This window comes from Mangifera indica, chromosome 4, assembly GCF_011075055.1.
Source record: "Mangifera indica cultivar Alphonso chromosome 4, CATAS_Mindica_2.1, whole genome shotgun sequence".
Taxonomy (NCBI): domain Eukaryota; kingdom Viridiplantae; phylum Streptophyta; class Magnoliopsida; order Sapindales; family Anacardiaceae; genus Mangifera; species Mangifera indica.
Window position 1 is genome coordinate 17750282 of NC_058140.1, and position 13737 is coordinate 17764018.

Sequence of the window (13737 nt, forward strand, 5' to 3'; positions counted from 1 at the left end):
TAGAGAAGTTATTTCATCATTGCATCTAACTTGTGAGAGGGAGTGAAGAAGGGATGATTTTAGGTGTAAGTTAGCACAGAAGTTTTTTTAATTTCAGCTTCTTGTACAATGCCTAAGAGCATCCATTTAACTGAATGCATTCTCCATGTTTTAGTAGTTGTAATAAGCTGGAATTTTTGTCCCAAAGAATTAAAGGAAAAGATAAAAAGCTGAAATTTGACTGACAATACCAAAAATAGCTATCTTGATCTTTTTGAAATCAATTCTTAGACTGTAATGGCTGGCCTTCTCTTGTAAATTATTTATATATCGCAGTGATGTCTGATCATGGATACTTGTATTTAACTTAATTTTCCCTTGGCAACTTTATTCAGTATAGTTATTCATGTTTCAGAAATCGTTCTTTGGTCATGATCTTCACATACCTTAATTGAACCATTTAGACATTCTATTACTTCCCTGGTTCTTCTTTGCATTTTTTTCACTTTTGGGTGATAGATGGCTTCTTTCCATGAACCAACTTTCATACTTAAGATTCTGAAATGTTGTTGGAGGAAGCAGCGATAAGGTGTGTGTGTATATAAATATTATTTCTACTTTCCTCAGCTTAAGGCATTACAGTGTGATAGTTGCAATGTACTAGTTGTGCTGACCGAAGTGGCGGCAGTTGTGGCTTCGTTCGTAGTGTGTAATAGTTCTTTATTCTTTACTTTTTGGCCAATGGCCTAAATGCTCTTAATTTGAGATGAATTTGCTGGTTGTTGCAGCCTTGATCTCCTTTGGTTTCACCATAATACCATTTTCTCTTGCAGTGAGCCACATACGCCATCAACCCTGCACAACTTTATGCTTTGATAAGCTCATTAACCAAAGTTATTAATACTTGTTTCATGGATGCTAGGAGGCCACGTAAATGCAAGGAAATTTTCCTAAGTTTCTCTCTATTGAAGTTGCTTACCATTGATCCATATATCATTTGCTGTTTTACAGCAGTTGAACACCTACGCATGAACATAATCATTTCACAAATTTAATGTAAGATTTTTAATTCTCTACAAATAGCATGCTCAATTAAAAAAATTTATTTTAATAGATAATAGAATTGTTGGCTTCATGGATATATTCCCAATAATTTAAATTTAGGTGGCCTAAAGTAAAAATCAAAAGGCTTTAGAAGGCAATTTCTTGTTGGCCAAGAAGTGTTGAACCAGCTGAAGAGATTGCCTTGGTGCAAAAGTTGGAACTTGGTGACCAGCTCCTCTAATTGTCACAAATGTAAGTCCATCATATTCTACCGTCCACCCACCAACCTATAAATAAATTAAATTCCCAAAATTATAATCTTTAACAATTACATAAAGTAAAATAGAAAAGAAATTGACTTAACTTGTTTATTATTAGTGTACCAGGGTGTCCATTCTTGAAGGGTCTTCAGTCCAAGCTTTCTTAAAGTTAATCTAGTTGAAGTTACTGGAATTCTTCCATCAGTATCTCCACTGCCATTTCACAAAAATATTTATAAATTTTGTTTCAAATTTCAATCATTGAAAAAGAAATTCAAACTATAAATATGCTTATAGTTAGTTTATTATTACCTGTAAACCCAGATGCGAAGGCCTCCGGCTCTGAGCTTTTTAATAATAGGAAGAATCGATGATGGCGAATCAGGCCAAAATGATATCTTAACACTGTAGAGACGAAATACAATTCAATACTTGGTGTAATTTCACATGGCCTTCCAAATTATTAATGATGGCCAGAAGGGAAAGAGCTGTAACAACCTGCAATGACTCCATTGATATGGAATATTTGTAACATTAGCATGGAGTGCCTTTTGGACCTCAGGCCTGTTCAAATATGCCTCGGTGTAATCCGACGCACAAGGGTCGTAGCCAGTAGGCTTCCGACGCCAACCATCCTACAAAATCCCATATTCACGTTAGACAAAGTACTTTCAGAATTCATTCTTAAAAAAAAAAAGTCAATGCTAGAAAATTTTTTAATATGCACTAACATTAATTATAATTTTAGTTTAATAAAACTAAATAATTAAACCGTTTAATCATAGTTTACTGATGAACTTAAATAATTAATAAAAATAAATCAAATACATTAAAGTTATGATATAAATAAATATTATTAGTATATATCTTAAATTTTATGGGACTTTTGATAAATTCTGTCAATCTGCTATATATTAACTAGATTTTATTTTGTAACTAATACAATATAGTTTTCAAGAGTGACAGACTAGTTATTCCAATATAAGTAATTTCAGAAAGCCTATGAATTCAAATTATATAATTGCATTTTAGATATTTCTATGATTCTAAAGTTTTAATAAAGTATTTTATAATTTGTACCTGCTTGAATATTTTATTCAGTGCATGTAAATGAAACCTTACCGTCAATACTTACGTATTTAGAAAACAATTTAGGAGCAATGCCTTGAATCCTGGGAAGGGCTCTGTTTGCGACGAAGGAGGAGTTGCTATCGGCACAAACTGGAGAATACAAGCTGTACATGTCGATTATAGTATAAACGTCGAAGTACTGATTAAGGGCGAGGCCGCAAGTGGTGGAATATTGCTGATCGCCGCTGCTGCTGAAGTTGCAGTGGGTCTTAATATTATGATACAATTCATCTGATATCACTGCATGATCCCATGCATAATCGATCATTCCTGTTTGATCTGTTTCATCGTCCAATAATGCATTGCCAACCTACGTACGTACATTCATCATATTAAAAATTATCCAATATTGCATGCAACGTAGAAAATAGTATTGAATTTTACCGTAATGCCCTTCAGATTGATGTGATTTTCCCTGGAAGCTTTCTTATTACTATCATATATCACTTCTGCAAGCTGAGGAATATAATGTCCTGAATAAATAATAAACGAAGAATCAGAAAAACTGATGACTCAATTTTATATATATATAGTTGATAAATTATTATATGAATAAGTAATTTTGAATTAAAGATAAAATAACATACAATTAAATAATAACATATCAACTGTATATATAATTGTATACTCAAAAGTATAATCGCATAACATTGCTCGTATAAATATAATTTGACTTGTTTATAGGTACCTGCATAGCTTTCTCCAGCTATGTAGAATTTATGGGACTTGAACTGTGGGAATCTCTTGAACCAGTTGATAAGGAATGCATATGAATCCTTAGCTAATCATAAAGAAATTCATCAGACTTGGAAAATTTAGATTTTGTATATGAATATACATTTGATTATTTAAATAATATCATTAATTTATTACCAGTAACTGTGTCTCCAAGTTGTTTGATGTCTTCACTGGTATTAGTGTAAGAAAATCCAACACCGACAGGTGATTCCACAAACAACAAATTGGCCGCTGTAATGAAAAAAAAATATATTTGTTGAACAGATAAATCGTAATTATATATATTACATAAGCCCTATTTCTCTTTAATTTCTTAATTTGGTTTGATTAGGGTTAATTACGAAAGAGTGAATAATTTTGCATGGTGTTGATACCTTTGTTCCAACTGTAAGGGTTGAGCTTTAGCTCTGGCTTGCCTTTCCGAGTTAAGAAAGGCCCCAGCTCTTCTGCTTCTCCATAACCAATCGATGAGCAGCCGGGACCTGCAAAAGGTTAATTATAGTATTAATTAGATTACAAAAATAAATAAATAAATATATTGCTGGAAGATTGTTGGATTAATGGGAGAGTAAATGGGGAACTACAATTTATTAAATGGAAAAAGGGTCAGCTTGCTACGATCAAGATATATTGAAGCAATTTGTAGCATCATTTATAAGTCAGTCTTCAACCTCAAATAACTGTGTGACCCGTGAGTACATGCATATTCTTCTTTTAAATGTTATATAATAAATTTTCTACACTCCTACCCTCTTAATTATTTTAGAGTAAGAAGCTTGAGTGGGATGCTTTGGCATCAGTTGGACATATATGGATAGGTAAAGCAGAGAAAAATAATAATAAAGGAAATTGTCCAATCAAACTTAGAACCGATGATGATGAGTCTCATATAATTGTTTTCAGGTGGGGTTGATAATTTGACCTACGAAATCCAATTTTTTACTCATCATTTTTCAAATAGAAATAAAATTCTCTAATAAAGATGAGATAGAGATTATTAAAATCCCTACACTTGAGAACAAAGTGGGAATAATAAAAAATATATCTCGGATTCATCTCCTTTCTTATATATTTTTTAAACTTTTAAATTTTAAATTACTTTAAAAAAATTATAAATTATCATAAATATGTCATAATACCTAATAAATATTTCATTATTTTTCTAATAAAAATATAAAGATAAAAGTGTGGGGAACCTTCCTCACAAAGATAGGAAAGGGAATGAGAGAGACATTTTCTTTGTCATGAAGGGATGAAATTTTCCATCACCCTTTTATTAAGGACTATAAAAAGTTTTATCTGCGAAAACAGAAATGAAGATTAAGGAATTTGGCTCTACCCATCCCATTGTTATCTCTAACTCTAAGTCATACTTCACAGCAGTCAATAATTCAATAATTAATAATGCATGTTTCTGTTATAAATATAATACACAAATATAAAATGATAAATAGATTGAAGAAGAATTGAGAAAAAAAGAAAGGAAGAGAGTCAAATCAATTCTGGAGAAGAGAAGAAAATGTATATCATGAAGTGAAGGAGGGGGGCTATTTATAGAAATCTTGGCCGCCCTCCAAACAAGTATATGACAATTTTCAAACCAAATCCTTCAGGGCCATTAATGCATTCACATTATAAAATGGCCAAAGTCAAAACATGTGGTGGAAAAATCCACCATTTGCAACACTTTTCCTTGGATTTCCACCACTTACAGATAATTATATTAACTTGCTAAGGAAAAACCCAGTGGGATAAAAACCAAAGCAAAGGAACATAATTATTAAATGTCCTGTAAGTTGACGTTGGACGTGCTTAAACTGCCTCGTTAAAAACCTTACTAGGAAAACCCAGTGGAACAAAACCTAATAAAGGAAAAAAGAGTACAGTACTGTCTACTGAGCTTGTATATAGGCAGGGGCCAGAAGCCCTTAACCCAATAGACGCGTATGAAAACCATGAGCCCTGAAGTGGTAAAGCAGACAATATTTATTGATGGTGGCCATGCAGGTCTTCGAACCTACGGGAGTGAGCCTGAAGCTCCTCCACGATAGACGAGTTTTAAAGTCGTGAAGGCCTGAAGCCCAAAGCGGACAATATCTGTTGAGCTGTTTATAACACGTTATTAGCACGATAGCGATAGGGGGTGTGTTATGACCTAAAGTCTCATATCGCTCTCGTACTGTCTATTGAGCTTGTATATAGACAGAGGCCAGAAGCCCTTAACCAAATAGACGCGTTTTAAAGCCGTGAGCCCCTAAAGACCAAAGCGGACAATATCTGTTGGGTTATTTATAACACGTTATCAGTACGATAGCGAAGGGGGGGGGTGTGTTGTGACCTGAAGTCTCACATCGTTCTCGTACTGTCTACTGAGTTTGTATATAGGCAGGGGCCAGAAACCATTAACCCAATTGACGTGTTTTAAAGCCGTGAGGGTCTAAAGTCCAAAGCGGACAATATCTGTTGGGCTGTTTATAACATGTTTTGACTTTGGCCATTTTATAATGTGAATGCATTAATGGCCCTGGAGGATTTGGTTTGAAAATTGTCATATACTTGTTTGGAGGGGCGGCCAAGATTTCTATAAATAGCCCCCCTCCTTCACTTCATGATATACATTTTCTTCTCTTCTCTAAATTGATTTGGCTCACTTCCTCTCTTTTCTTCTCAATTCTTCTTCAATCTATTTATCATTTTATATTTGTGTATTATATTTATAACATGTTATCAGCATGATAGCGATTGGGGGGGGGGGGGGGGGTGTGTTGTAACCTAAAGTCCCACATCGCTCTCGTACTGTCTACTGAGCTTGTATATAGGCAGGGGTTAGAAGCCCTTAACCCGATAGACGCGTTTTAAAGCCGTGAGGGCCTGAAGCTCAAAGCGGACAATATTTGTTAGGTTGTTTATAACATATTATCAGCACGATAGCGATGGGAGGGGGTGTGTTGTGACCTGAAGTCTCACATCGCTCTTGTACTGTCTACTGAGCTTGTATATAGGCAGGGGCCAGAAGCCCTTAACCCAATAGACGCGTATGAAAACCTTGAAGATCCTGAATATCCAAAGAGGACAATATCTAATGGCCCATGTAGGTCGTGAACCTGCACCTTCGCCAGATCGCGAACCTGGGTACGGGCCTGAAGCCCTACCCCGCTAGACGCGTATAATAAAACCGTGAGCCCCTGAAGTGGCAAAGCAGACAATATCTATTGATGGTGGCCCATGCAAGTCTTCGAACCTGCGAAAGTGAGCTTGAAGCTCCTCCCCAATAGACGCATTTTAAAGCCGTAAGGGCCTGAAGCTCAAAGCGAACAATATCTGTTAGACTGTTTATAATACGTTATCAGCACCATAGCGATGGGAGGGGGGGTGTGTTGTGACCTGAAGTCCCACATCGCTCTCGTACTGTCTACTGAGCTTGTATATAGGCAGGGGTCAGAAGCCCTTAACCCAATAGACGCGTTTTAAAGCCATGAGGCCCTGAAGCCCAAAGCGGACAATATATATTGGGCTGTTTATAACAGTTTCTATAATATATAAAACCATACATAGTATTACATTGGTTGCTCTTCCTCTTCTTTTACCTTTCCTGTTAAGACTACCCTCGTTTTTCTGGAAATTAATCTAAAACAATGACTTGTCCACACCGTGGTAATTATTAACCCATATTTTGAGAAGAGTAGACAGACTGTTATATATAGCAAGCATACAATATTATAATTTATTTTTCAAGACGTATAGTCAAATTCAGTCTCTTCTAAGACCAGGGATAGATAAACAATTTGAAAAAGGTTCACGGTCAGGGAAGAAAACACATCTCACTTTCCTCATGAAAACATTTTTTCACTTTCTTAGTTCACAAAAAAAAGTAATAATAATAAATAAATAAAAACATAAATTTTTAATACAATTTTGACTATAAAAATTTTAATAATAAAATATTATTCAAACTAAACGTATGTTTTGCATTAATCTATCAATAAATTTATTCAAAATCATAAAAGAATTACGCTTAGCATAATTAAGGTGAAATACCTCCGTTGAGCCATAAGAGAAGAGGCTTTTCTTCAGGATTCTCGGTGGCCTCGAAGAACCAATAAAACAGTGCTCTTCCATGAGTTTCATTCACAGTAACATAACCTGCATATTGCCGGAACTTCACCGGAGGCTGCCCCGGAAGTTTAATCACTCTGTCTGCTTCTTGTCTGGCCAAAACTTCTTTACTCAACGCAAAACCATGAACTAAGCTTAAACTTATCACAGAAAGAAGAAGAAGAAGAAGAAGAAAAGGAAGAATATTTGTAGAAAAATAAGTCACAGCCATTGAGTATTAATTTTTCAGTTGTTGTTCTCTGTGATAAGAGGAGACTATACTTAGTTATGGGTGGGTTACATAGTGACAGATAGGATTCAAGCCCAAAATTGCTGTTAATACATATAAAGAAATAATTTAATTTTTGGTTACCATAAAGAGATAGGCCATATTAGGGTTTGTTGCTTTAATTGCTTTGGTTGAAAATAAAGGCAAAACGTCCATTTAGAGATCCTAAATATAACGGGGTGAATTGTTTTTATTCATATCAAAAAGGTCAGTTGATTAAGGACATTGTGCCTTATTTGACAATTTAAAGAAAATAAATAAATAAACAGGTATTAATGACATGAATATTACCAAGCCATTCTCTTAAAGTGGGGTTCCCATAGAAATCAAACTTATATCTAAAACCGTAAATAATATTCAATAATAATAAAATTACGTATACACATTAAATTACTCAAAATCTAATAAAACAAACAAATATCTATTAATAAAACTATGGACATAAATAATATACACAAACGATGACGTGTTATTATATAATTAAATAATTTTAAATTAAAAATAAAATAATATTTTATCATATTACAATATATTAATATTTATGTGTGTGTATATATATATATATATATATTACACATTATTTATGCATATGGTGTTAATCAAAATCTATATATATAAGAGGCAAAACTTTAATTACATTAATGAAGGCATTAAAACTTCATACCTAAAACGCCACCCTCCAGCCTGTATCATAATTTACAATGCCTTAATATTAATTAAGACATAAATAAACACACGGCTACATTAATCTAAATAATGATACACAATATTATTATAAAAATTACATAATTTTTTTTATCACCAGGACTTTGCCATATTTTTTCGGATAGGTAAATTTATGACATTATAACCGAATTCATAACCACTCTATTAGATACATTAAAGTTTCATTTTTTATAATACTTTACTATTCGATCTAAATTTAATTCGTTTAAGTTTTTTACGTGAGACATCACCTTATTCGAACCCTAACCTTTTACGAAAGAATCTTTTTGCTTAACCGTTCAAATTAATCCTCAGGATGAAAAATTATATATTGTGTGTAATTTCATTCAACGTTTTTGTACGGCCGGCTTAGAAACCAGCAATGTGAACAAGATCTTTTTAATTTTCAATCTATTTAAGTATAAAGAGTCTTTCATGCAATTTAGAGATGCATCGGCATAATTAACGTCTAAGTATAACATTCTAGCTGCAACTGAATAATTTTAGTACCTCTTTATCGTTTTTGGTAGAATACCTCACCATCATGCCAATGTATTAATATTTTGCTATTATAGCAATGCATCATATTGTAAGAGAAATTAGTTAAAATATCTTAAATTAAAGGAGATTATATGAAATTGTTGAACTTTTTAAGGAGTCATATAAATATAATCAAAATTCAAATTTAAATACTAAATATCTTCACTCTTTTTTATATAATGGTTGAACGTTATAGTTTTATAAACGAGATCAAATTTAACTATAAACAATTATCTATTGAACAAGAATGATCGTACATCTGCTTGAAAAATGCATGCCCCCTCTAAAAATGTCTATAAGCTCCCTCTTTCTAAAGCATTTTAGCACAATGGTTTGCATGTATTTCTCCCTGTCATTTTTGTTATGGATGGATCAAAGAGCAAAAGAAAATTTCATCATAATCATTTCAATATAACAAAGTCACAAAACCTGTCAACTACACTTCAATAACAATTTCCCAATTCATCAATAATCACAAAAATCAAACCAAAATTTACCATAATATCACTTTTTATGTCAACAAAATATCAAAGGCTGTCAGGTTTGTTTACACAATATCAGGTGACAATACAACTTGTCAAGAAACATTAACACAAAATTTGGCAAGTTACTACAAGATAAAATAACATGAAATATTGAACTATCACAATTACAATCAAGTTAATCTCCTAAATTTTCTAAAGTCATTATCCAATAGATATTCTTCAATCAGAATTTCATAGTATATTGAGCAATACCCCTACTAAATCATTTGATATGTTAAAATTTAAGCAACTCTCTAAGTATATACCCCTTTAGATTTCTAATGAAACCTAAAAGTCATAAATCAATTTCTCATACCCATTTAGATTCATATCACATAGCCCCTCCCGTTTGCCAATGTCCTTTTTCCTCATTCAACCATAAATCATTCGATATGTTAAAATTTAAGCAAAACTCTAAGTATATACCCCTTTTCATTTGAGTATCAAAGGTTATTTTTGTGAATGACAGGGAAGAATTTGATTTTTTTAGTTGGGAATTGACATTTCATCAAACTTTGGGTGGAAATAGTCATTTGACTTCATGTAAAATGATCCAAGTACAAGTTCAAATATATGTCAACATTAACTCCTAATTAAATGGTAAGAAGGCCTCATTTCTATGAAACAAAATGAATAATAGAGAAAGCAAATTACCATACCAACCTTTTTCCTTATTTTTAAGCGGTAGATTCCTTTTTACTATTATTTTCTTCTAATGGAAGGAAGAGAGATGTTGGTAACGTTAATGTCTATGTATATACAGTCAAAATTTGTGGAGGGGAAAAGGTATCTTTTGAAGGATGTTGTAGATCACCAATATTGAAGCCGGCAGTTATTGGTTTCAATAATAAGAGAATACTGTATTGTAGTCTCCAAGATTTTTTTTGTTTTTTTATAATTGGCCCCTGCTCATATTTGTTAAATGGGTACACCGGGATAAATTAAGGTTTCATAAATATAATAAAGACTCAAACTCAGGGCTTCATTATAGAAATTTCAATGGTCCAACACCCTTGGGTTCTAGTCTCCAAGATTTACTGAAATACTATTCATTCTTCTTCCATTTGAGTTAAATAAATGGACTAAAATTAGGCCTATTATATAATAATTAATTAATTTGTAAAGACATCTCTTAGCTTGGAATGGTAAAAAGAAAGCCTCCCTTAAAGTTTATTACTGGAAAGTTTAGTTTAATTTATAGAAGCAAGCCAAATCCCAGGAGAGATGACTGGTTGAACTTTATTCATTTGAACATATATTTATTTTCTGCTTGTTTTTACTACAATTTTAGTATATTTGAATGGTTTAATTATATAAAAATGAGATTATTCATAAATGTACATGGCTAAAGTCACAGGATGAATTTCTTATAGTAGGACTGACAGACAGCAAAAAGATAAATAAATAATAAATAAATAAAGTTTGTGATAATTCTAAAAAGATGAAACAAAAGATCATAAGCAACACCACAACCCACAACTAAACCAGTTGTTGCTTAAACTTTTCTTTTCATTTCTTTCTTCTTCTTTTTCTCTATAACCCCAGTTTGGAGAATGAAGAGATAAGAGTGTACTATAGAATTATGGTAAGAAATTTATAATAGAATTTAACCATAAAATCTAAACTGGGTATCTAATTTATGTATTAGTTATCTAGTATGAAATATAGAAAAATCATAAATAAACCTTCTCATTTTCTTCATAAAAAGTTAATGCTGTGCGCTCTAAATAGAATCCCATAATTTTCTTTCCAAATAATGTTGGATTGCTTTAAAGATATACAAAAAAGGTTAATTAGTTTTGTTTTAGGTAATAATTTAAGAAAACAGTGTGTGTGTATAAATATATAGCATTAAACAATGAACTTACAAATTTACCCCTGTTGTTTACAATTTTAGGTAAATAAGTCAAATAATAGAAGAGGAGGAGGAGAAGTAAGAAAGGTTAGTGATGAAGATGAAAGGCAAATATGGTATCTGAAATAGTAAAGTTGACCCAGTTGTTGAATTGCGGAGCCAACACATAACATAATAATAACAACAGCAACACGTCTTTTGCTTGCCTTGCCTTGAAAATCATTTCCTTTATTTATAACGCAGGCAGGCAGGGTCTGGAGAGCATCCATTTCATCTCAAATCCCGGTTACAACATTATCAAAGTTGTTTCATGAATCAATATTCGATCATTGTTTGATTGAATGGAGAGGTGGAATAAGAATTGTAATGGGTGTTTTTATGATCGCCAACACAAGAATTATATTCACCACCCTGTTTCAAAGTTCGATACCCTTGTTGGCGTCGCCATCAAATATGGAGTTGAGGTGATTTCCCCGGAAAATTTTAACAACATTTTGTTAAATTCATGGTTTTGATTTTGATTGAGCAAGGCATTGCCTCAATATTGTTTGTGAATGGTTTTAGGTGGCGGATATAAAGAAGATGAATGGGTTGTCGACGGATCGTCAAATGTTTGGTCTGAAATCACTACAGATTCCGTCGCCCGGGAAGCATCCTCCATCAAATGCCCATGAAATTCCAGGGTATGTTTTTGTTTCTATTACCCTTCATTCTGTACGATACAGTTTATTTGTTTTGATCTTTTCTCTTAAAAACAGGGAAGAAGAAATTCTGCTGATATTGATACTTTCTCCGTCGTATTACCTGTATATTCTTATCGTGTATATGTACTGTTATATCATCTGGGCCTCCCCATACCTTTTCTTTACACAAGGCAAAACAATAAAAAACTGACTATCATGGCTTCCCCTTTCTTTTCTTTCAGCATAATAGATTAAAGAATGAAAGTTTTTTACCTTCCACGGCGTATTACTTGTACACAAGTTGGTGGCTTATTGATTTGCATAAGCCATACACATGAATATAGTAACACAGTTACAATGTTTATGATTTTAAAGTTGAAATAGAATTCAAATGTTGAAGAAAGGGGTAAATGATATGCGTGTATAAGAGTAATATTATACGTACTCATTTTGAATATATAAATTTATACACATTCATACGTATCATCGTATAATTATGTATTATTTTACTCTTAATTCAAAATCACCTACCCATATAATGACATATAAAATGTGTATATATTTATATACTTAAAATAAATATACATAGTTTTATTATTTGAGAAAAGACAATATTATACGTATCTATTTTAGAATATAAATATGTACACACTCATATGTGTTATTACATTATTGAATATCTGTTTTATCCTTAATTCAGTTTTATGATTTACTTCATGTTCAACTCTATGATTTTTTTATTCTTTCTCTATGAAAGAAAATTGGCAAAATTCGTAGGATATAGAATCTCTGGGCCTCAAATACTGCCCTTAAATTATACATGTGACATTTGAGATAAGTATGTTGTCAGTATTTCCCATTACATTACATTCTTCCAATTGATTTTTGTCCCATAATATGATTTACAACTGATGATTTGCAGGCAAATCACTTGTGACCAGAACTCAGAACAGCAAATGCATCTTGGTCCATTTGACTCATTCCAGTCACTTAGAATTAAGTTGCCTCCTGAAAGGAAAATCTCACCAGCCATGAGTTCTTTACAAGGCTACTACGGACTAAAACCGACAGCTCAAAGTCCCATGTCAGAACGTTTTGAGATGGTGGTTTACAGGAATGGCGAAGCTCGAAATTTGGGGGATTGGCATTTACTCGAATCCTTCCCAACTTCCCGTCTGCCATTGGACAGTAATAGAAGATCTAAAAGCTATGCCAATGTATATCTAGCTCACCCTGATGAACTGAACGATAACATTAATGTTGCAGATGTTAGAAAGAGTGAACCTAATAATTGGAATAAGAAACTGGTTAGACGGCGTCAGAAATCCGAAGCCAACTTTGCTTCCGAGCCCCCAGAAACGGTGTTGGAGGAAAACGGTAGCTCAGATGGGCTCGTGGTATCACCAATCACTGGAAAGAGTTTATCCCCCAGACACAAATCCACTTACCGATCTGTATCAGCAGCGGAGGCTATGAAAACTGGGCTGAGTCCTGCACCTTTTGTATTGGGAGATAGTCTTCTCGGCGACCAAATCTCCGGAGTGAGGAAATCATCAAGTACATCAAATTTAGAGCATCAGTCACCCATCTGGCCTGCTTCAAAATGGGATTTACAAGTTCTTTCGACTGTGGCAATCGCAAAACCAATCTTGGATGGATTGCCAAACACTATGAGTGGTCGAAGAAACAAAACTGCAGTTGATTAATCTTCCGAAACTCAATTGTTTATGTTGATCCTCATTTTGTCAGGCCTTTAAATTATAATTTTTTTTAGCTTGTTCAAATAGAGAGACAGTAGACAAGAGAACAGAAAGTCGAAAAGGTTACTTAGTTAAACATAAACTAATTTTTGTTTGCTTCACATTATAATTTATTATTTTTCTCAACATTAACT

At 33.1% G+C, this 13737-nt stretch overlaps 2 protein-coding genes across 2 annotated transcripts; one reads left to right on the forward strand and one right to left on the reverse strand.

Moving 5' to 3' along the window:
• Window positions 1-1064: 1064 nt before the first annotated feature.
• On the reverse strand, window positions 1065-7558 carry LOC123214421 (serine carboxypeptidase-like 34). The gene is made up of 10 exons (XM_044634171.1): window positions 7191-7558; window positions 3527-3634; window positions 3288-3383; window positions 3103-3195; window positions 2799-2887; window positions 2419-2724; window positions 1782-1918; window positions 1596-1688; window positions 1388-1496; window positions 1065-1310 (listed from the first exon to the last, which is right to left on the reverse strand). The coding sequence occupies exons 1-10, from the start codon at window positions 7477-7479 to the stop codon at window positions 1161-1163; spliced, it is 1470 nt and encodes a 489-aa protein (XP_044490106.1). The 5' UTR covers window positions 7480-7558; the 3' UTR covers window positions 1065-1160.
• A 3787-nt stretch (window positions 7559-11345) lies between these two features.
• On the forward strand, window positions 11346-13735 carry LOC123214566. The gene is made up of 3 exons (XM_044634414.1): window positions 11346-11624; window positions 11725-11843; window positions 12766-13735. Exons 1-3 carry the CDS (start codon window positions 11502-11504, stop codon window positions 13547-13549), a joined length of 1026 nt encoding a protein of 341 aa, XP_044490349.1. The 5' UTR covers window positions 11346-11501; the 3' UTR covers window positions 13550-13735.
• The last annotated feature ends 2 nt before the right edge of the window (window positions 13736-13737 follow it).

Coding starts and splice junctions, on each gene's coding strand:
- LOC123214566 (XM_044634414.1), top strand. CDS start 11,502: ATGGAGAGGTGGAATAAGAATTGTAATGGGTGTTTTTATGATCGCCAA. Junction 11,625..11,724: donor CCATCAAATATGGAGTTGAG/GTGATTTCCCCG, acceptor GAATGGTTTTAG/GTGGCGGATATAAAGAAGAT. Junction 11,844..12,765: donor AATGCCCATGAAATTCCAGG/GTATGTTTTTGT, acceptor GATGATTTGCAG/GCAAATCACTTGTGACCAGA.
- LOC123214421 (XM_044634171.1), bottom strand. CDS start 7,479: ATGGCTGTGACTTATTTTTCTACAAATATTCTTCCTTTTCTTCTTCTT. Junction 2,888..3,102: donor AGCTGGAGAAAGCTATGCAG/GTACCTATAAAC, acceptor TTATTTATTCAG/GACATTATATTCCTCAGCTT. Junction 1,689..1,781: donor TATCAATGGAGTCATTGCAG/GTTGTTACAGCT, acceptor TCGTCTCTACAG/TGTTAAGATATCATTTTGGC.